Source organism: Sclerotinia sclerotiorum, genomic scaffold (genome assembly GCF_000146945.2).
Source record: "Sclerotinia sclerotiorum 1980 UF-70 scaffold_7 genomic scaffold, whole genome shotgun sequence".
Taxonomy (NCBI): Eukaryota; Fungi; Ascomycota; class Leotiomycetes; order Helotiales; family Sclerotiniaceae; genus Sclerotinia; species Sclerotinia sclerotiorum.
This window is the reverse complement of record NW_001820829.1, coordinates 442,394-462,178: the sequence shown is the minus strand read 5'-3', so window position 1 is coordinate 462,178 and position 19,785 is coordinate 442,394. Positions and strand designations below refer to the sequence as shown.

The following is a 19,785-nucleotide window of genomic DNA, read 5'->3' as shown; positions in this document are numbered from 1 at the left end:
TAAATCACCCAAAAAAACAATAGTTCTCATCTATATCGAGAGCTTATGAAACCTCACAATCTAAAAAACGCCCCAAATACCCAAGGGTCCCTCTGTTCGGCCGTTCCCTCCTTTCGCCGCCAAATCACGTTCTAGTCGTCGAACTCTCTTAACGAGTGTGCCTATGCTCAGAGGTCCAATAATTGTACAGAGCAGAATGGCCCATGTGGTGATGAGATAAATTTCAGAAGATTGTGAAGTTTCCATTGAAGTCGTGGAAGAAAATACACCCGTTGTTTCTGCAAGGGATGCGATCAAAAACCCAATCTCTCCGCGTGCGGTCATGGCAGTACCGAGCATGGCAGCTGGGTAGAGCGAAAGCGGACGGTTGATATGTTTTGTTTTAACGCTTTCGGTACGTTTCCGTCCTTCGTTGGCTGTAGCGGGAGTTTGAGTTGTATTAGATGTCTCAGTGATATTTTTAGACATGCCTTGTAGTTGTACCCCTTCCGTCTGGTTAGTAGCACTTTTCGTACTTTTTCCAGGGACTTTCTTTCCTTTCATGTTCTTCGCAGCCTTAATCTTAGACTTGAAGGGAAAGTTGGGAAAGATAGGACCGGAGAGTCTAACAAGCCATAGTCCTGTAACGAGTTTGCCGAGAAGCATTAAAATAGTGTATATGATGCCACGCCAGATGATAGGCCCTGAAAAGAGCTTGGTAATAGGGATGGCGAAGCCGATCGAGGCAAAGAATAGGGGTTTGAATACGCGATGTAGAGCTGATCCATAAAAATAATCAAATGTCTTGACACCTGATGTAGATGCATGAACGACGACAGAAGTGGAGTCAGACGATGAGGTCGTTTTGTTGACAGCATTTGGCGATGTTTGCGTTGATGGAGCTTCATCTTCGCCTTCCGTGTTCGCACTGTGCTCCTCACCGCCAGACGTAGCAAGAGTCGCAGGAGGGAGAGCCTTTGGAACTTCACTGTCCCACCAACTAATGGATGCTCCAGCCAGGTAAGCCGCGAATAGATTTGAGGTCCCTGCATACGTTGCACCAGTGACCAGGCCTAAGAGAATTGCTGTATGAATCAATACTGGGGCGTAAGCGCTGCCAATAATTTTTGTTATCAGCCCATTTTTCCTTGCTTTAGCCATAGAGTTATACCACAAAGTAGCAGACTTAGCAATGAACCTGCAAGTGACTAGCACTGCAACTCCAAGGCCGATAGACACCACAATAGGGCGAACAACAGTGATAGGAGTGAAGTTACCCCCACCAAGGTTTGAGATGACTTGCACCATTACCAAACCTACGACATCATCTAACATTGCTCCACTAGTGAGGACAACTCCTAAACGAGTGGTTGTGAGTCCACTCGTGTTTAGGATTGTAAATGTAGTGCCTAGACTAGTAGAGCAAAGTGCTGCACCTGCGGCAAAGGCTTGTAGCGGTGTGGCAGAAGCAAGAGATAGAAGACTGAATGATAGTGCAATAGGAACGGCAATGCCCGTTAAAGCCACAGCCGCAGAGAGGAAAGCGTTTGCTTTTAAAGCGGAAAATTTAGTTTGAAGCCCACCTACGAGGTATTAGTATCAGCTGATGTGAATTGATGGAGCTTAAGATTCTAGCAAATACCTTCATAAACCAAGAGGATTAGTCCAAGATATCCGAGTTGTACAACAACATGTTCAATTCCCTCATCAAATAGTTTACCCCCTGGTGTCCCCCAAGCGACACCAATGAAGATTTGGCCGATGAGGCCGCAGAATATGAGATTGTCGAAGACGTGATTCACGATATTAAGAACGAGGAGGAATGAAGATTGAACCAGGATAGTAACGATATCTGGCTCGTGGTACGGGAGATATGAGGTTGCTTTTACAGAAGACATGCTTATGTAAATGAGGAATGACTCGGTTGTTTTTTGTCGCGTTCTTCTGGTTGATTGATCAATGGTTGTTTGAGGTTGTTGACGAAGCACGTGATCCAAACAAAACAAACGCCACGATGACGTACCCGTGATTTTGAGAATTGGAGCTACTCTGCCAAGCATGGAGAAGTTCTTTTTTCAACGTCAATATCTGATATTTCTATTTTGCTTATAATTTGCTTCCATTTATAGATAAACATTGGAATTTGATCCTTATTGTACAGCTCCAAGGTCAACTCGCCATCAAGGCAGCTCAGATCCATCGACGGTGCCATAACCTTACCCATACACAGAGAAAAAGCTGTAATTTCCCATTATAACTTCAAGATGTGGGATCAATTGGAACCAAATCCTCCACATATAACCTATCTTTTCCTTCCTTTATTCTTGATAATATATGCTCTCTTCTCAAACTTTATCCGCGATCATCTTCATCTCTCAGAGCCTCCTCTCGCCGTCCTATTCGGCATCATTCTTGGCCCATATGTACTCAAAGTACTCACCCCAAGGCAATGGGGATTCGATGATGAAATTATGCAAGAAATCACTCGTGTGATAGTAGGCATTCAATGTTTTGCTGTAGGAATAGAGCTTCCCAAACACTATTTCAAAAGACATTGGAAATCCGTTCTTTGTCTATTGGGTCCAGTTATGACGTTTTCTTGGGCCATCGCTTCATTTTTTGCATGCTTCATTTTCCAGACAACTGTACCTACAGCTCTGATTATAGGGGCTTGTCTCTCGCCAACTGATCCCATTCTTGCTAACTCGGTCCTTTCGGAATCTCGATTCAGTAAACGAGTTCCTCCACGTATCCGACATCTTCTTTCTGCTGAGTCGGCATGCAATGATGGGGTTTCCTTTCCATTCATCTATATCGGCTTGGTGATTTTTACCACTCATGGAGGTCCCGGTGAAGCCATCAAGGAATGGATAACCATCACGCTGCTGTGGCAATGTGCACTTGGCATTATAACAGGTCTCATACTCGGAAACATCGCAAATCGACTACTAAGGTTTTCCGATACTCGCGAGTATATATCTAGACCATCTTTTGTAGTATTTTATCTTCTTCTCGCAATTCTCTCAATTGGTATAGGATCAATTCTCGGCTCGGACGATTTCCTAGTCGCTTTCGGCGCCGGTGTTGGTTTCGCGCATGACGGATGGTTCTCCAAGAAAACCAAAACAGTAGCTTTTCCAGTCATTGTAGATCATATCCTCAACTCCACTATGTTCGTGTACTTTGGTTCTATTATCCCTTGGGATCAATTTCAACCATCAACCATCACCCCAAACATTAAATCCTGGACTCTCATCCTTTTCTTAATCCTCGTACTCCTTTTCCGCAGAATCCCAATCCTTCTCCTTACCAAACCTTTCATCCCCGATATTCGCACGTATCGCGAAGCTCTCTTTGCGGGCCACTTTGGACCTATGGGCGTAGGCGCTTTATTCCTTGCTATTGAAGCGAGAGCCCAACTCGAAACAGGTACTTCGCTTCCTCTTCCCACGCCAAGGTTTCCTCACGAATCAGACTCAGTGGACGAGGATACAAAGGCTATTTGGATTATTTGGCCCGTGGTTTGTTTTGTGGTATTGGGAAGTACGATGGTGCATGGATTGAGTGTGTTGGGGATTAGTTTAGGAAGTCATTTTATGAGGAAGGAACGGGAGAGAGCACCGTTGTTGGGAGGAGAGACGGATGGATTAGAGGGTATGGTTTATGAAGGGGGTGGGGGGGAGAGTGAACCAGAGGTTAGTGGGAGTGAAGCTGAATAGTAGATGGATGGGATAATTTTTCTTGATAATGATATGATAGTTTCTTGGTTCTTTTTAAAAGTAATACAGCTGTTGGTTATGCGTGTTTCAAAAATAAGAGGAGTCCCAATGCCTTTCTAAAAATCAGAAGTACAAATGAAATACACGCTATTTATCCGACAGATTCTTCATTTCTTTTCTTCTCATACATATCATATACAAATAGACAGCACAGCACAGGTGCGCATATCATGTTAACACAATAAATATTTGACAATTCGATTGTGAATAATAATTATGAATATGAGAGATGCTGGATGGTGGATAGTGGTTTATCTTCGATTTTGTATATAATTGAACGGGATCGAACAATGGTTATGATGTTGATAATGATAGTGACGTTAAAAGGTCGATAAGGTTGTGTGACCTTGAGAAGGTTCGCTTGTAAAGGGGAAATCTTTGTATCTTTGTACCTTTGTACCTTTGTATCTTTGTACCTTTGTATCTTTGTATTTTTTGGGGTAATACACGGGATATCCAGGGTAAAGTGGAATGAGATTATATGAATAAGTTTTGGTGAATTGTATAGTTTAGGAATAAGAGGTGTGTTTACGAAGGAAAGATGAGAAATGAATTGCTAGATATGAGATGAGAATACTTTAATGAAGCAAACCTAATATTCAACATTTATTGAGGTGTCAATCATTTGAAAGCCGTAATTGCGGTTAACTAATAATACTCAGCATAATTATTAATTTTGCTTATAGTATATAGTACACAATATCAACTAGCTCAATAGTATATATAAGGGCGAGATATCTCTTTGAATACTACTGTTTATTAATACCTTCTAAGCTTTTGCTTTTTCATTTAGCTTCGAACTATATCAGTAAATGGATATCTGCTCCAAAGCTTTATCTATACTATATACATACAACAGTATATAGAACCTGAAATGATCAATATGCCGAACATTGAGGATATGATCAACTGGCCTAGATACAACATAGTTCTGAGTATATTGGATGAACAGAAAGGAGATAATAGCTGCGGATATTATGATGTAGTAACTTCCGTAAGTATACTACTTGTGTACCCATGCTGCGCCTTATCTAAACAATGGATACTAGTGTCCAGTGGTGTTATTCCCTGCTTCAGTCCTGATGATTACTCACGCAAGCCAATGTAAACATTGCTCCTCGGCATGGAAATGTGAGTGTTGCGATGATCATTGTCATTTTTGAAGGGTATGAAGACTACGATAAGTATCGGATTCTGGTATTTTCGTTGGGGACGCTAGAGTAGTTCATAGTGCGGCGGAAAGAAGCATAAAGTCACGATCCAACATCGTGTTGCGCCTAAATTAATCTTCGTTTCTTCTGTAATTGTCACTCATTTATCTATGCGTAGCCAATGAAAAACACTCTTTCAACGTTGTGGGTCACCTTGACCTGACCTGGGAATAGAGACACTGGTAAAAAAGTACACTTTCACCAAAGTAGGCATTGCCATTTTCGAAATCATCTTTTGTATGCTGCCTGCTGTATCGCTATCCATTCCTCGTGCCTCTTCTTCTGTAGCTCACACTCCTTAACCAGCTTCTTGCGCCTATTCCTGGACACTACATTCCCCGCTACGTCCACAGTCGGGATGCCGCTTTCGTCCCATTCCAAGTAATTGTCCGAGGTCCTGAACATTAGTAAGGGGTGGACCTTGGCGCGCTCGCGCAGTTCCTTCTCCCTTTCACCCTCCCTAGCCTCCTGCTCTAGCTTGGCCTTCGCCTTCGCAGTACCAGCTGATTCCCGCTCCGCGCGCACCTCAATGAGCAACTTATCAAGGCATCGTACCAAAGCAGGCTGGGAATTGTCGCGCTCCTAGAGATAGATGCCTAGGTTTCAGAGGTGTATATCGCGGAGCTGGTCGCATAAGGCGAGCAGGTCTTTTGCCGGCGCTCGCTGAGCCGCGAGGTCCTTGACGTTGGTGCGGAACTGCTGCAGCACCTGATCGTATGGTTTGGAGGACTCGACTACTGGTGTTGACACTGCAATCGTAATTCCGTCAGCGAGCTTCGCTATAGCTGTATAATCGACCGAGCGGGAACAGGCCAACATTCGAATCTTGTCACGCAATTGAGATACAGGGTAGATATACGACTTTTCTGGCGCGGGAATATCGAGGCCTGACCACCCTATACGATTAAGGTTGCTGAGATCTCCCTCGGGATCCAGACCAAATATGGTGACGATACGTGTTATCCACCGGGCGAGCAAGATGACTGTCTGATCTGAAAGTGCCTCTGCCGAGTTGAACTTGGTAACAAGATCAGAGAGAATTCTCACGGCAGCTGAGGTGTTGAAGGAATCACAGAGAGCTGTATCGACATCGGCTTTGGTCTTATCCAGGGCACTTAATAATTGCTGGTCTGCGATGCTAAGCTCCTATATTGCTGTAGTTGGGACTGGAACGTTTCCAGAGGTCCAAGCTCTTTAGAAAGAAGTTATTGAGCTTGCCTTCCCAGCCGACCACGGCCTTCATAAGCTCATCTGTTACCTCAATACCATCCGCCAAGGCACAAGAAGGAAACAAATTCGAAGAGAACGTGCACTCCACTCCTTTTGGGAGAGAACAGTTTTAATGGTCGTATAGTTCTTGAGGCTCTTGCTCATCTTCAAGCCTCGAATCCTACGATCTGTTAGCGCCTTTGTACGACGAAATCGGCATTCGAAACCCTTTACCTCAGCCGCCCGATGTGAAAGAAGTAATTTGTCCACTGCACTTGGCAGCCCGGAGTCGACCAGTAAGCTTCCGATTGTGCTAGTTCGTTATCATGGTGAGGGAAACGAAGATTGACGCCTCCGGAATGAATATCTATCGTCTTCCCGATCACTTTGGAGGCCATAGCAGAGCATTCAATATGCCATCTTGGCCGCCCATGACCCCATGGACTCGGCCATGCTGGCTCGCCTGGCTTGCTAGCTTTCCGCAGCGCAAAATGATTCTCGCTCCGCTTCATTGACCTTCCCTTGGACAGTGAACCTTCACCATCGGCTTGGAGGGCACGGTCGTTCTTGTTCCACGGTTCCAACCGGGAGTAGCTGTGCCCAGCCTTCTCAAAGGAGTCAATATCGAAATATACGGAGCCGTCGGGCGTAGCGTAACCGAAACCGTTTGCCACAATCTTCTCAATGAAGGGGACAATCTGAGGGACATACTCGGTCACGCGAGTTATGTGGTCAGGAGCCAGGACATTAAGCGCATTCATGTCCTCGAAGAAGCGATGCTCGAATTTCTGTGTCAGCTCCAGGTATATCTTGTAGTTATTGGAGTTCATCTTTGCACCATGCAAGGCATCGAGATATGGGAGCAAAATGTCTTCCGTCTTTGCAAAAAGTTCAGGTAGCTTTCCTGGAGCTTGCAGGGCTTCGACAGCCAACCGTGCCGTTCCAATGTGTGCTCTCAACAACACATCGGCTACAGTAACAGCACGGCCCTGTTTTGCTGTCGCGGCGTCGGCTAGAGGTGGAGGCTCGACCTTTTCCTTATATGCCTTGTTCACTGCCTCGGAAAAAGTGTCTGGGCTCGTATTCAATGGCAGAGACGGAAGGTTCTTGCAAATGTAGTGCCGGAATTCTGCTTTGGCCTCTGCCAAAACCGAATCGCTCACTGAGTCGTCCTCAGCGACATCCTCCTGCTCGAATATAATTATCAATTAATATTATAAATAAATTTAACTTGAAACTTGTTCAATTTATTGAATTTAGATCTATTCAGTTAATCCAATTTATTTTATTTAAATCTATTAAATCTATTAAATCTATTAAATCTATTAAATCTATTAAATCTAAACTATTTTTCTTAATTATTATTAAAATAATTCTTTTATTCTTTATTATGTTAAAAAGTCTATAAGAAGTATTTGATGATCACTTAGGGTGCGTATATAAAAGCCTACAACATCTTCCCTTGGCGAAAGACATTAGAAGACACTTTGAATTCTAAGCGCGATATCCACAAGTATATTCATTAAAAGAATACTTAAATATATGCTTTAGTTCTTTACCAAATAAGTTCGGGATTGGGCGTAGCTCTACTAACAACACTCATAATCCGCAAATATGATGCATCGAACTCGGTGATATCTCCGATTACATTTATGGAATGGGCATGAGAATATGATAGCTCAAAGTTTGTAAGTTTTTGGAAAATCGGAAGATGGGAAGGGAATTTGTAAGTGGGGAGGCCATTCACATTCATGTTTTTGAATGCGTTTCTGAGATGGAAATGTGATGCATCGATATCTGACTTTTGAGCCAGAACCATTAAGACGCAGCTCGTCATATGGGAAATAAATCACCTTGGGGGTTTACGAGAGAAAGAGGTATGAAAATCCGAGTTTCTGGAACCAAACTTCTCCAGTGAAATCAAAGATAGATCTCCATATTCAAAAAAGTGATGGTTGAGATGCACATCAAGACTCAAGCGAATGCGAAATTCTCGCTGTTGGAATCACGCGAGGTGTCCGAGTCTAACTTTCATATCAATTCAAATCAAGATAAGCATCATGGAACTGATGATTCGATATTGAAGTTATCCAAGGTTGTATGTCGTGATTTTGACCGAGATCAAACTCAGCCTGAAGTTACACTGCAGAATGTTGTAAAGGGAGGCGAGTTTTTTTCAACTTGGTGAATGATTGCAGGGGTTGGAAGTCTTGTAATATCAGAATGGATTATGCGAAAAAGGTAGTTGATCGTACGGGCAATGATGTTAGGGCGAGAGAAGTACGTAAAGCTTGGGGGATAGTAATATGATTGTCAGATGCTGTGGAATGGTATGTAAAGCACAAGTACTACAATGAAAAGCAGGAATTGGCGAAGACGAGATGGGATAAACCAAAAGGCTTATCTTCGAACCCGATTGTCGGGCTTGTACGTCAAGTGATCCAACTATAGGACTCATCACAAATCGCATTATTTGTGTAGCGAATGCGAATATAAGTTCTGGTATTGTGTCAGAAACAAATTATATTTTTGTATTCGGCACGAAAGGTTATGAACCGGTTCTTTTAAGGAGACCGACATATCACTAAGGTCAAGTGAGTGGATAGCGTTGAGCTAGTGCAGGCTACGGAAAGAGGAGATGATCATTTATGTCAAACACTAAACTGTGAATGTCTCACAGAATTTTACATCACAAGTGCCAATTGTTGATCGAATAGAGTTGCATCGTCGTCGTGCTTAGATTTCATCAATCCTTGTTACGTGTCGTTACCACAATAAGAAGCTAACGTTTGCAAGGAATTCGGATGGAGGCGATCCAAGCTAGTCAACGGATTTCGAGTCAAAGGCCATGTAAGCTTCGATAAATAGCAGAAAAATTCAAACCAATTAAAGTTCACATATCTTAACGCCCTCAAATCACATCCACAAACCCCTATCTCCTCGGTGCCGCGCGTATTCGTGAAGTTAGTCAAATTTCGGCACTAGTCAGCGGTTCTCAGATAGCACATGCACTGCCCTGGAATAATACTATCCGTCAAGTCCATTGTAGTCTTTAATTATAACTTGAAAAGCAAATATCTGCGTATGCGTTGAAAATAAACGGTCACTAATCCACAATTAAGGGTCAGGGCGCCGAATCGGGAAACAAGTATTGTTCTCACGCGCAAAGTATATCAATACTGTATGGCCGCTTCCCCTTCCGTTGTAAGCACTAGATATCAGAAATGATAGGCGAATTGTTTATGCAAGTAAAATGAGGGGATTGCATCGGCTGCAGTAACCGTATGGCCATTTCTCGACAGATAAAGTAATCACTTCACTATACGAAATCAGGGATAGCACAATTGTATAACCGTATTATGATCACTTTCGTAGTTTCACGACTTTGATGGCGCGGCTTGGTTGAGAGTAAAGAGTGACTGTCACTTCGGAATCTAGCTAGAGTATGCATGATTTAACATGGTTTTGTAGCACCTGCGGACGCGAGATGAATTCACGGTGAACTTTGCTTTTACAATACTCGTTTATGTGTTACGCTTCGTTAAGCCGGGTGTGATATGGTCTAGGGCCAGCCTTTGCTGTTTGTGGAATTCTGGGCGCGGGGTAGGGAGGAAAAACAATGAGTTTGTGCCAAAGGGGAAAATGCTATTCGAAACGGTGGGTACTAGACACTATTATGAGGTTGTGATTAGTCCACACACTAAGAAGGTCTATGCAAGAGTGATGGATATAGCATAGCAATACTATTTATTTAATTTCCTCCTCAGATCCAATCAAGCCCAAACTCCTGTGTCTTTACATAAAGCACGATCATGCTAGACACCGTGAAATCAGCCACTAAGCAACCAGAAGGAGAACCTCATACGTGATTGTCTCAAAAAATCACCGTTTTTCCTCCTATTTGACGCCCTCTCACACTTAATCTTACAACCGAGACTATTTCTTCGCCCTTCCACTCTGTTTCCTGGATCCACTTGCTAAGTTTCCGTATCAAAGTAATAAGTAAATAATGTGTGCTTTGAGACCCTGAAAACAATGGCTGGGAAGAATTCGAATACCTTGGTTATGATGCTCGCTTGCACATGGTCTACTGGGTTTAAAGGCGTATTGTTGATAGGGTTGATTGTGACTATCTATTCTGTGCCTCTTTGGTTACGGTCCGTGGATTAGAAACCTCGAGGCCGAGATACTATTTGAAGTTTAGTGTAAGGGGAAAAATCACATTGAGTTTATTCTAGTAGTACTAGTCTCTTTTGGAATATTTGCTATACATATCTACTCGCCATTCAAGAAAGAACTCGCGAGCTTTCATTTTAATGGCGCAGCAGATTGAATTTATATCAGAAAGGGAAAGTTATACCGGATTATTTGAGATATTTGGTATCTACAGCCCCGTATCTTTAGCTAGTTGGGTAATTTGTTGGTTCTGAAGACTATTCTTGTCGGTATCTGTGTGGATTTCTCGGCCGTCGATATACATTCTAGCATTTCTACTGTATTTTACTTCAGTCTTTTTCCACGAAAATTGTGAGAAGATCTCATTCACTAATATAACCTTCGTACCTATCCTGAAATGAAGTATACTTGTCTACCAATTAGATAACCTTACTAGGTGGATGAATCCACATTTTGCATGATTAATTAGCTTTTCACTTACACCTTGTAGGCCATAAAAGCCCAAGTCAAATCCAATAGAAAGCTAAATACAGTCTTGGATATGTAACTTATGCTGCAGTGAGACATTTTCCTATTTCACCTTCCCTCCCAACAAGTTCTAATCTCCTAATAATCACATCTCACATTCTACACATGACAGGTAACACTTCCAGAGACACATCCATCCATATCCCCAACTCCTCATCACAAACCCGAAAGAGAAATCTAGCACAAAACCCAACAACCATGATAAAGAAACCGTTAGAGCCAATAAATCTACCCATCAATCCCCAACCTTCTCTAGCTCCTCATATCTCACCCTTATCACCCCCGAACTAGAAAAAACAAACTACCACTCCAACAAAACGCAGCACTAAGCGGCGGAAAAGCGGCTTGAGATGGATCATGGCCCATGATAGTGCTTATGTGTCCCTCGCCTGCGTGATTTCCACGCCGCGGTGTTGCAATTGCAAGTGCTCGATTCCAACAGTTGGTGTACAGTAGCAGGGGTACATAAAACCAAACTAAGAAAACTAGAATTAAAAAATCCACACATTAAATTCATATTACTGAGAATGCTAAGTGATGTGCATGACATACCTGTACTTAAATATCCCAAAAAATAAAAATAAAATAAGATAAAACCAAATAAAAAATGGGGTTCTCTATCCACCGTATCTTTTTGCCACAAACAAAACACCGGATAATTAGCAAGCAAAGATAAGAAAGAAATCCCGAATGAAGCGGGTAGAAAATGAATATCGGCGTTAATTACGGCTTAGAAATTACGCCCAGTATGACTCGGGTACGTATGACTCGCATTAATCGGGAAAAACGGTTGGTTTCCAGCCTTACAAGGAAGGTACAGGGGATTTATCTGATGTTTGCGCGTGCATGCTTGCCCGCATGAGGAATATGTCACTTGATTTGGGGGGGGGTTGAGGGTGTGGGAATTTTTATCTTTCGTGGACGTTTTGCTTCATAGGTTGTTTTTTTGTGGATGATATTGTGGAAATAATTCAAGTGTTGTTGATAAAGTTGTAAGTATTCGATTTCCGTGTTGGTTAAAAAGTGATAGATGGATAGATATATATTGCAAATGAAACATTGAGCTGCTTATTTGAGATTATGTTTAAATTTATACAATGAATATATATAGGTTACTCTAAGAAAAGAAAACCCTCATGACGATAATGTCAAATGTTTGCCGCCCCGAGACTCGTCTCTATTGCTGGCCTACCTGTAAACCCGATTTTACGTTCGTCCTACACAATATAAGTGCAGCCAAATATTCCACAGAAGATTGTCATACACACATATATATATACCCAAAACCCTCAGAAACAAGAACTTCAATTGCAAGTAAGTGTAGAAAAATGTAAACGACACTAAAATCTGCCATCCTCAAATCCTTTAACTGAGCCCATACTTAGTTTCCCGCCCACACCTCCTGATGATTCTGCTGATGTCGTTGTGCATACATGATCTCTTGGTGTTGATGCTGTTGAAAATGGAGCGAACTGGCATCACTTGCAGTTTCACTCCTCAACTCATCTACAAATGCTTGCTCTTCATCCGTGAGACTGTGAATTTCACTATCTCTCTCATCGTGATTTGGCCATGGTGTTCGTGGTTCCATCTTCACTTCGTATTGCATGTCCTCGGCATGCCTAGATAGTGCATAGTCTGATGGTCCGTATGATCGATCGTCGGGAGGGAACATTTCGTTGAATTTCCTTTGGACGGCTTCCTTGCTCCATTTCTCTTGGACTCCGTGCCTCATCATGCCTTTCGCGATTTCTTCCCATTTCGCTCTATCGTAGTCTTCCCAAGCAAGTGTCAAAGCTCGCTCCTAACCTCTTGTTAGCTTCTTCGTCGCTTGGATTAACAACAGATCTGGCCAAAATACATAATGAGCTAGGGATGTACCTCGCAATCGGTCCAAATACGGAGACGTTCGCATAGTCTCTTCTTGCGCATTTGCAGAGCTGGCACTTTCATGCTTTTGCCCGTCCTCGCATTGAACTCTTTGGCAATTTCTTTCCAAGGAAGGCCATCGACTTCTGAAAGTTGCATGAGAACTTGTTCCTCGTGGTTAATCGGTCCCGAATAACTAATTTCCCCATCCATTTGTGTGGGAGGAGTCTTTCTCTTCCTTCGAGCAGGCAGCGGGGCAACTTGTTGCTCGGAATGGTGATGTGGTGTCGAATGATAGGAAGTCATTGACGTGGAAATCGAATGCATAGAATTCATCGAATCATGACGACCATAGGACAAACCGTCCCTGTATGGCACATCTCCAGGTCTGGTTGCAGGCCGCATTGTGTTTGGGTTGGGAGCGATTAATATTGGCGCGGAGTTATTTACTTTGTAGCTTCCAGGACTTTGATCCGGTGTGGCATGACGTGATGTTTTTAGATTAGCATTCATGGCATTTGAAGATGTATTTCGAGGGCTAGTGTTCATATTTGGAGATGTCAAATCGGCTGATCGTCCAGATTTTGGGGTAGAAGAAACTCCAAATGCACCAAAAAATGGGTTATTATCGTAAAGGACAGGAGGAATGGGATAGTTGGACTCGCTGGTGGGAATCTTTGAATTATTGGAACTTGGTTGTTTTTGTTTCATGGGTGCGGCATCAAGTCTTGACCCGAAGTCGTCCTCGCCCCCGCCAAAAAGTGGATAACCTGGGGATTCCATGGATGGTGATAATTTGATATCTCTGTCTCTGACTGTGGGTGCTGGCCTTGAAGAGATATTTGGCGATGGCGCCATTGTAATAGGGGTGATTAAAGATGAATCGTAATGAGCCGGAAGATTAAATGATGAAACCTACAATTCTGATTAGAGGCTGCTACTCGTGTCATGATAAAGATAAACATACAGCACTGTAAGGTGTCCAAGGAATATCTGAAGCTCTATTGCTCGAGTGGCCAGCACTTTGAGGGAAATTATGGCCGCCACCAAAGGCAGGCTCCCCCATAGTAGTCATCTTGAGACGCGGTAGAAGAGGCTTCTTGAAAATAGTAGGGGATTCAACAGGAAGAGAGTCTTCGAAGAATGTAGGAGAAGGAATAGGAGCTGGTACAAAAAGCTTAATAAATGGAGAGAGGATAAACGAGATCGACACAGGAGAGACGGGGTCTTACCAGAATATATGTCAAGCATTTAAAAGTTATTCGGCGAGGCGTAATTATATAGTCACAATCGTATCGATCTGCCTGACAATGTCGAATCAAAGATAGAAGCCTTACTAGCAAGTAGAAGATCGATGACTTCTTTTTTATGCCAACCAGTACCTATAAGTCTAAACAGAGTGAGAGGCACAGCAAACTCAGCCCTGGTCACTCATTGGGCCGGGGACCATAGGTGGCAGTGAGCAGGAACAAGGTAGCGCCTTAGACTAAACAAAGTGGGATATGCGTGTGAGCAGGGGAGGGGGTAGCCGCCGGGATATGAGGGGGATTCCACGGTACTTGGTAGCAAATGTGAGTTGAGCGCTGGGAGTCTTAGCCGACTTAGCTTTTAATTATTGCTATCCCATTTGAGTATAGTGGTACTTCAAGCTTAAAAATTAAGAAGTACAGAGCACCCCAGCGCGTGCAACGGCGGCTGGTGTTGTTACACAACCTTGTCAGTTACCCATGTTAAATTTCATTATCGTCTTCATGAGAATGATGAGATAGTCAAAGCAGAGCCTAAGGTTAAAATTTTAGGCTATGCGCACTGTGCACTATGTTGTAGGGAATGGATCGATCTCAAGGGTCCGGACCGAACGGCAGATGTTCTACGAAATCTTTCATTTTATGATCAAGAGATCATTGGGTCGGTGATTTTCGGATGAAATAAATATGTTTTGCAATCGTATTTATTTGAAATTGTTCTCAGGCCTTGCCTGTGTGTACCTCGGTAGGAGATAAAATTCTGGGTCTTTGCTGCAGGGAGCACATCCTGTGACACAGGCATAGAGGACATATTTTGTGGCCACCGGGCAGCCAGACGACATACTTTGGCACCACGGTCACTGGGGGACTTAACCTTCCGCAAGAGTCTAAGTTTCCATGAAATCGAGTCAGCACAGCTTTCCGTGGAAAAATCTCTTTGGAGCCTGGCATTTGACGGGGTATGTTTCATGCCTTGCTGAATCTAGCAAGGGATGCCAGTTCATTGTAACGGTATTGAATCAAAGTAGCAAGGTGCTTGATCCCGAGGGTACGGTAACGGTTCCTCTTCCATGGCCGGGGTCAAAAAGTACTCGGGATATGAGCAAATCAGAAGCTCGATAAAAGGAGAGCCTGTGAGAATGATTAGCCTGAAGAGCGGCCTATGCGAAAGTAGGTGGAGAGATGTGGTGGGGAGGAGGAAATAGAGCCTTGTTAAGTTCATATGATGGATTGAATGATGGATGGTTGATCAAGCGAAGCGAACAACTTTTCGAACCGCGCGCCTTTTGTGGGACTTTGGTGGATTTTTTGTCAGTCTGAGAGAATCACAACTCTGAGGTTGTGCATTAGCGTCTTTAGACAATTGACTAATTGACCATCCTGCCTAGCCTAAAAGGATGTGCTAATTAATAAGTTACGGATCCATCATCTAAAAGACCCAATAATGTTCTTCCGGACGATCTCGAAGCGAATGCACTTTCCATCGAGCTTCCTTATGTATCTAGTGCTGATATAAAATAAACATCATTAATGCCCAATCCGGACGGGACTACATGAGCTACATGCCGTTTGCACACCATATTTACATACGGAATACGGCACCTCAAGGCATGATGCTGGCGATGAAGGAGGTAATGAAGAGTGATTGACACTTTTTTGTCTGTAGCTTTTGACCCATCTTCCGAGATGCCCCCAGACTGTGGAGCCCCCGATCTCGACTTTTCTTGCTTGTCCGAACCCCCTGTTTCCAATTTCTTCCCTTTAACATCCTAGCAACCGACTCGGGACTCTCAAGTCTCCAATCTTATCGACTCTAATTTATCTTTTGTGATTGACACTGCATTAGTCGTTAGTTGAAATTCATTTCAAAGATAAAAGGAGTTGCGGAACGTTACACACAGCCTATCTCCTAGCGAGCCTAGAATTCAGCTACAAGGCACTAAAAGACGATAAACGACTCATATATGCCTAAGCTGAATGTAGGGGATACAAAGAAGCGCATTTGACGCCGTTGGCTTGTTGGCTTTTGTGTACAGCCGCGTCAATTAAAAGTCTGTCAGAATTCGAACAAACAATCGAACATAAGCACAAACGCACGCACGCACACACGCACGAATTACTCCCTAGGGTTGAAGACGGAAAAATCTAAAATCCCAAATACAAAATCCAACTTCTCTCTCTGGGTGGAATTGGAAAGGAAGGTACGACTTGCACAGGATTCTAAAATAGGTTTAGTTGATCACCTCATTATTAACCCATTAACCAGTAAATCTACTCGGTCTCATCATTTTTAGGGTTTTGAGTGGTCGAAGTTCGAAAACCAATTTTTTATCCCTGCTAGACTGAACCAGACTGTCGGTAACGACACACGCAAAAACATGCAAAAACATGCCGAAACAGGCAAATACCTTCCGTAACCAACCTTCTACTTTCTGTACGGAGCGTCAGCTGAAGGCCACTGTGGGCCAATGAACTCGGATCCGGACGGATAGGTTTCGAAAGATGCATTGTGATTTTCTCCCTTCACCAGCATGATAGAGGAGTATGGAGCATTGATTTCTCTGTTTCCGCCGATCATGAATCCTGCTATTGAGGTGGTGCTTTCATATTCCTATCTTTGCAGTAAAAATATATCATCAATTTCGCATTTGACTCCTCGCCGCAGATAACAATCACGAATTTAACGGCCCATAAAGTGTGGGTGGTAAGATTTTACTAAAACGGCATACGATAGATATATTGCTCATTTCTTGCCGAATGTAACATTCAACGGCCTTGCCCGGCAGGGTGGAACTCGGGGCTTAAGCATAAGGAGGTAGAGCATTATGCTATGCGCAGCCACGTATGCAATAGTATCGATCGCCTGAGAAATCCCCAAATCATGGAATGCTAGGTCCTTAGCCTAGAGAAACACTGGGTACTTACTCCATCTCGATTTCGACCACTTTGTCCCTCATTTCGCGTCCCTGAATAATTATCAATTGTCACCACGACGCAATGCTACATGATGCAGTGGAGAAGATATTTGGTCGATAAGAGTCTAACTGTAATCCTAGTTAGCAGCGCCCTGAGATTGGAACTTGTACTAGCTTTATCAATAGGATTCCGGCTCGTAATTCTTCAGCGAATGAGAGAGTATAGAATGGGAAAAAGACAGTGTGCCTATAATACTGGAGAAAGGTGGTCATCTAAGACCTATCTGAACCCTGAAATCTGAAATGGGAACGAAGATGTAGCCGTTGTTTTCCCATCACCTAATCGAACCACCACCACTTGTTCCAGCAATGCAGGACGAATCAATCCGGTCCCTTGGTTTGTAAGATTCCAGACCACTCATCCTCTTTCAATTACGGATATTGATGCAAAAGGGCACACCGCCAGAATCTCCAATAAAACCAGGATTTGACAGTGTAAATCAGCAGTTTATTAGAGACTTTGGTCGGTCAGGATGGCTACTACATCTGTATGCATACTCCAAAAAGGCTTGATCTTTTTGTCTCTACCAATCTGTCGGTATGAGACAGATGCTCACGGGTGTGACGGAAAAGCTTAACAACCAACCAGTTTCATGCGAGATGAAGACACGATGCACCTAGTGTCTTAGCTACTGATGTGGGATATCTTACCATAAGGCTGCGTTGACGAAAGAATTCATCGGCAGATAGTTAGCTCGAGAAGCCCCAAAAAAGTCCATGTGAATACAGTAAGCACCTGGTATGCTGACTTCGTTGAAGGATCAATTGTTCCTCCTGAGGTGGTAGTAGGCATTCTACCCGAGTCACTAAATAATCCTTGCCATATACCTTCTTATCGGTAGGCTTAACTACACATGGTGCGAATTGAGAAATGAGTGACTTCATGGCCCCCAGATTCTGAATTGCAATTAACAAGCATGGCATCGATCCGTGATAGAAACTCCTGTTGATGACTTGGCAATAACCTGTTCCTGAGCTTTCGAAAACAAGGATATCTGCATGGCAATGGCAATATTGGACAGCATACGATTTTGAAGCTAATGTTGCTACATGGCACATAACAACCCAAATTTACACCCTATGTGCCACCTCCTCCCCCACAGAACGTGTTTCTACGCCCAGTCAGTGGGGCTGTGAAGCTTGAGGTTTTGAGAGTAATATTCATCTTGAGCTTCAAGGATGGAAGAAGCTGACGGAAACCAGTTACTAGCACTGCCACAAGAGACGTCATATCACAACCCTTGCGTTGTTGTTCATAAGACATCCAAAAGTTCTTGTAAGATCTTACATTGTTCTCTAAAAATATATACTCCATGCATTCGTACTGACAGTCACGAATACGAGCTCGAGATGTCTATTTTGCGATACAATAAAAATGTTGCAACCAAGAATACATTCACACTGTGAAGATGACTCCTAGGTACTCAATGGAAAAGAAAGCACTCCTAGCCCAATCCATTAAGACAGAAGTGGCCACATGGTTGATGACCTCTGTTGTAACATCACCACACCCTCAAAATGAGAAAGATGTTTCACAACTGCAGTCGCCTTTCTCAACGCAACCCAGAAAACTCAAGTCACATCCATATCACAAGATAGCTTAATTCTCCAGTTTACCTTTAACCACAGCCAACAACAGCACACCCTCGAATCTCTATAATGCCTTGCAATAGATAGAGCTTGTTTCAGAAATGAGGAAAGTTCAGGCTCTCCTACTAATCCACTGGGGTCGGAGTCCAACTTCAAATGATGTTAATTTACTCTGATGGTTTGGCTTTTGAAGGATTATATCCAGATTTCTTTCTTCTTTCAATCGAACCTCACATTTTCGGGTCAAACCTGTTAAAAATTACCCCAGATAATATATCTTCAAAACAGACATTTCACAACTCAAATTCTCGATTAGTCGTTGTGCCACATTACACGACATACTCCATACCGTTAGACTCCATCATTCATTTCGTCTTACAAAGAAAGAATCAATAAATCCAGACAATTTTCACCATGGAGTTTACGAATACAAATACTATGAAACATTCACGATCCTCCTTTCCCAGAAATCTCGAGCCACTCCACCAAGGTTACCACCAAAATTCATCATTCCGCCGCCATCACAACCGATCCCCATAATCATGATATCACACCCCTACCATAATCCATTTCACCAAAAATATCTCAGAATAACTTCATAAAGCGATATATACACATAGTCGATGCTCGATCCTTCAGAATCCAATGTCCAAGTCCAAGCTTCCTTCCACCCCACTTCATCCCATCTTCCCCAGAAACAGCACCACCACAACGTTGGTTAACTAAAACTAACATTTTCAATTCTGCAATAGATTTAAACCAACATGTACAGCTACCGCGATACAAACAAGTTATACGTAAAGCCACGTGCAAAAAATCAATATCAATATCTACACTCTAAATACATGCCATCAGAACGAACAAACGACAGAAAAGAAAGTACAGTAACCTAAGAACTAAAGAACCAAGGTGACCCAAAAAACCTTGGCACAAAAACATGGCTCTTCCGTGCGCAGAAAAACAAAAACAAATCCTTCGAGGCAGAAATTATAACAAGCGCTTTCCTTTCTTTCCTTTGAAACCCTTCGGTCCACCTTTGACGTATAGATTTATATTGCTTACATTTTCTTTCTTATCCGCGATGTTTGGCCTATGCGAGTAATCGATATTTGGGTCCGTGTATAAGGTTATCTATCGTGTTATTGTGGAGATGTTGTGGATTTATTGGAGGGGTGGATGATTTTAATTTTTGTAAAATCTTATTTGTTGTCTTTGGGGTTTT

The 19,785-nt window shown here is 42.9% G+C and overlaps 10 protein-coding genes across 10 annotated transcripts; 6 read left to right on the top strand and 4 right to left on the bottom strand.

Annotated features, from left to right (window-relative positions):
- Positions 1-60: 60 nt before the first annotated feature.
- SS1G_05771 (hypothetical protein) lies at positions 61-1,877 on the bottom strand (the record flags this gene model as incomplete). The annotated part of the gene is made up of 2 exons (XM_001592799.1): positions 61-1,562; positions 1,622-1,877. The coding sequence occupies 2 exons, from the start codon at positions 1,875-1,877 to the stop codon at positions 61-63; spliced, it is 1,758 nt and encodes a 585-aa protein (XP_001592849.1).
- Positions 1,878-2,243: 366 nt separating this feature from the next.
- SS1G_05770 (hypothetical protein) lies at positions 2,244-3,698 on the top strand (the record flags this gene model as incomplete). Its single annotated transcript, XM_001592798.1, has 1 exon — positions 2,244-3,698. One exon carries the CDS (start codon positions 2,244-2,246, stop codon positions 3,696-3,698), a length of 1,455 nt encoding a protein of 484 aa, XP_001592848.1.
- A 943-nt stretch (positions 3,699-4,641) lies between these two features.
- Positions 4,642-5,132, top strand: SS1G_05769 (predicted protein; the record flags this gene model as incomplete). The annotated part of the gene is made up of 2 exons (XM_001592797.1): positions 4,642-4,752; positions 5,088-5,132. 2 exons carry the CDS (start codon positions 4,642-4,644, stop codon positions 5,130-5,132), a joined length of 156 nt encoding a protein of 51 aa, XP_001592847.1.
- Positions 5,133-5,572: 440 nt separating this feature from the next.
- Positions 5,573-7,781, bottom strand: SS1G_05768 (hypothetical protein; the record flags this gene model as incomplete). Its single annotated transcript, XM_001592796.1, has 4 exons — positions 5,573-6,099; positions 6,283-6,359; positions 6,764-7,365; positions 7,773-7,781. 4 exons carry the CDS (start codon positions 7,779-7,781, stop codon positions 5,573-5,575), a joined length of 1,215 nt encoding a protein of 404 aa, XP_001592846.1.
- A 620-nt stretch (positions 7,782-8,401) lies between these two features.
- SS1G_05767 (predicted protein) lies at positions 8,402-8,918 on the top strand (the record flags this gene model as incomplete). Its single annotated transcript, XM_001592795.1, has 3 exons — positions 8,402-8,458; positions 8,519-8,605; positions 8,859-8,918. 3 exons carry the CDS (start codon positions 8,402-8,404, stop codon positions 8,916-8,918), a joined length of 204 nt encoding a protein of 67 aa, XP_001592845.1.
- Positions 8,919-9,951: 1,033 nt separating this feature from the next.
- SS1G_05766 (predicted protein) lies at positions 9,952-10,921 on the bottom strand (the record flags this gene model as incomplete). Its single annotated transcript, XM_001592794.1, has 4 exons — positions 9,952-9,993; positions 10,107-10,155; positions 10,567-10,671; positions 10,836-10,921. The coding sequence occupies 4 exons, from the start codon at positions 10,919-10,921 to the stop codon at positions 9,952-9,954; spliced, it is 282 nt and encodes a 93-aa protein (XP_001592844.1).
- Positions 10,922-12,263: 1,342 nt separating this feature from the next.
- SS1G_05765 (predicted protein) lies at positions 12,264-13,826 on the bottom strand (the record flags this gene model as incomplete). The annotated part of the gene is made up of 3 exons (XM_001592793.1): positions 12,264-12,686; positions 12,764-13,666; positions 13,719-13,826. The coding sequence occupies 3 exons, from the start codon at positions 13,824-13,826 to the stop codon at positions 12,264-12,266; spliced, it is 1,434 nt and encodes a 477-aa protein (XP_001592843.1).
- Positions 13,827-14,685: 859 nt separating this feature from the next.
- SS1G_05764 (predicted protein) lies at positions 14,686-15,120 on the top strand (the record flags this gene model as incomplete). The annotated part of the gene is made up of 3 exons (XM_001592792.1): positions 14,686-14,731; positions 14,797-14,957; positions 14,989-15,120. 3 exons carry the CDS (start codon positions 14,686-14,688, stop codon positions 15,118-15,120), a joined length of 339 nt encoding a protein of 112 aa, XP_001592842.1.
- A 1,266-nt stretch (positions 15,121-16,386) lies between these two features.
- SS1G_05763 (predicted protein) lies at positions 16,387-17,215 on the top strand (the record flags this gene model as incomplete). The annotated part of the gene is made up of 3 exons (XM_001592791.1): positions 16,387-16,458; positions 16,733-16,840; positions 17,012-17,215. 3 exons carry the CDS (start codon positions 16,387-16,389, stop codon positions 17,213-17,215), a joined length of 384 nt encoding a protein of 127 aa, XP_001592841.1.
- Positions 17,216-18,382: 1,167 nt separating this feature from the next.
- On the top strand, positions 18,383-18,646 carry SS1G_05762 (predicted protein; the record flags this gene model as incomplete). The annotated part of the gene is made up of 2 exons (XM_001592790.1): positions 18,383-18,549; positions 18,586-18,646. The coding sequence occupies 2 exons, from the start codon at positions 18,383-18,385 to the stop codon at positions 18,644-18,646; spliced, it is 228 nt and encodes a 75-aa protein (XP_001592840.1).
- Between the last annotated feature and the right edge of the window lie 1,139 nt (positions 18,647-19,785).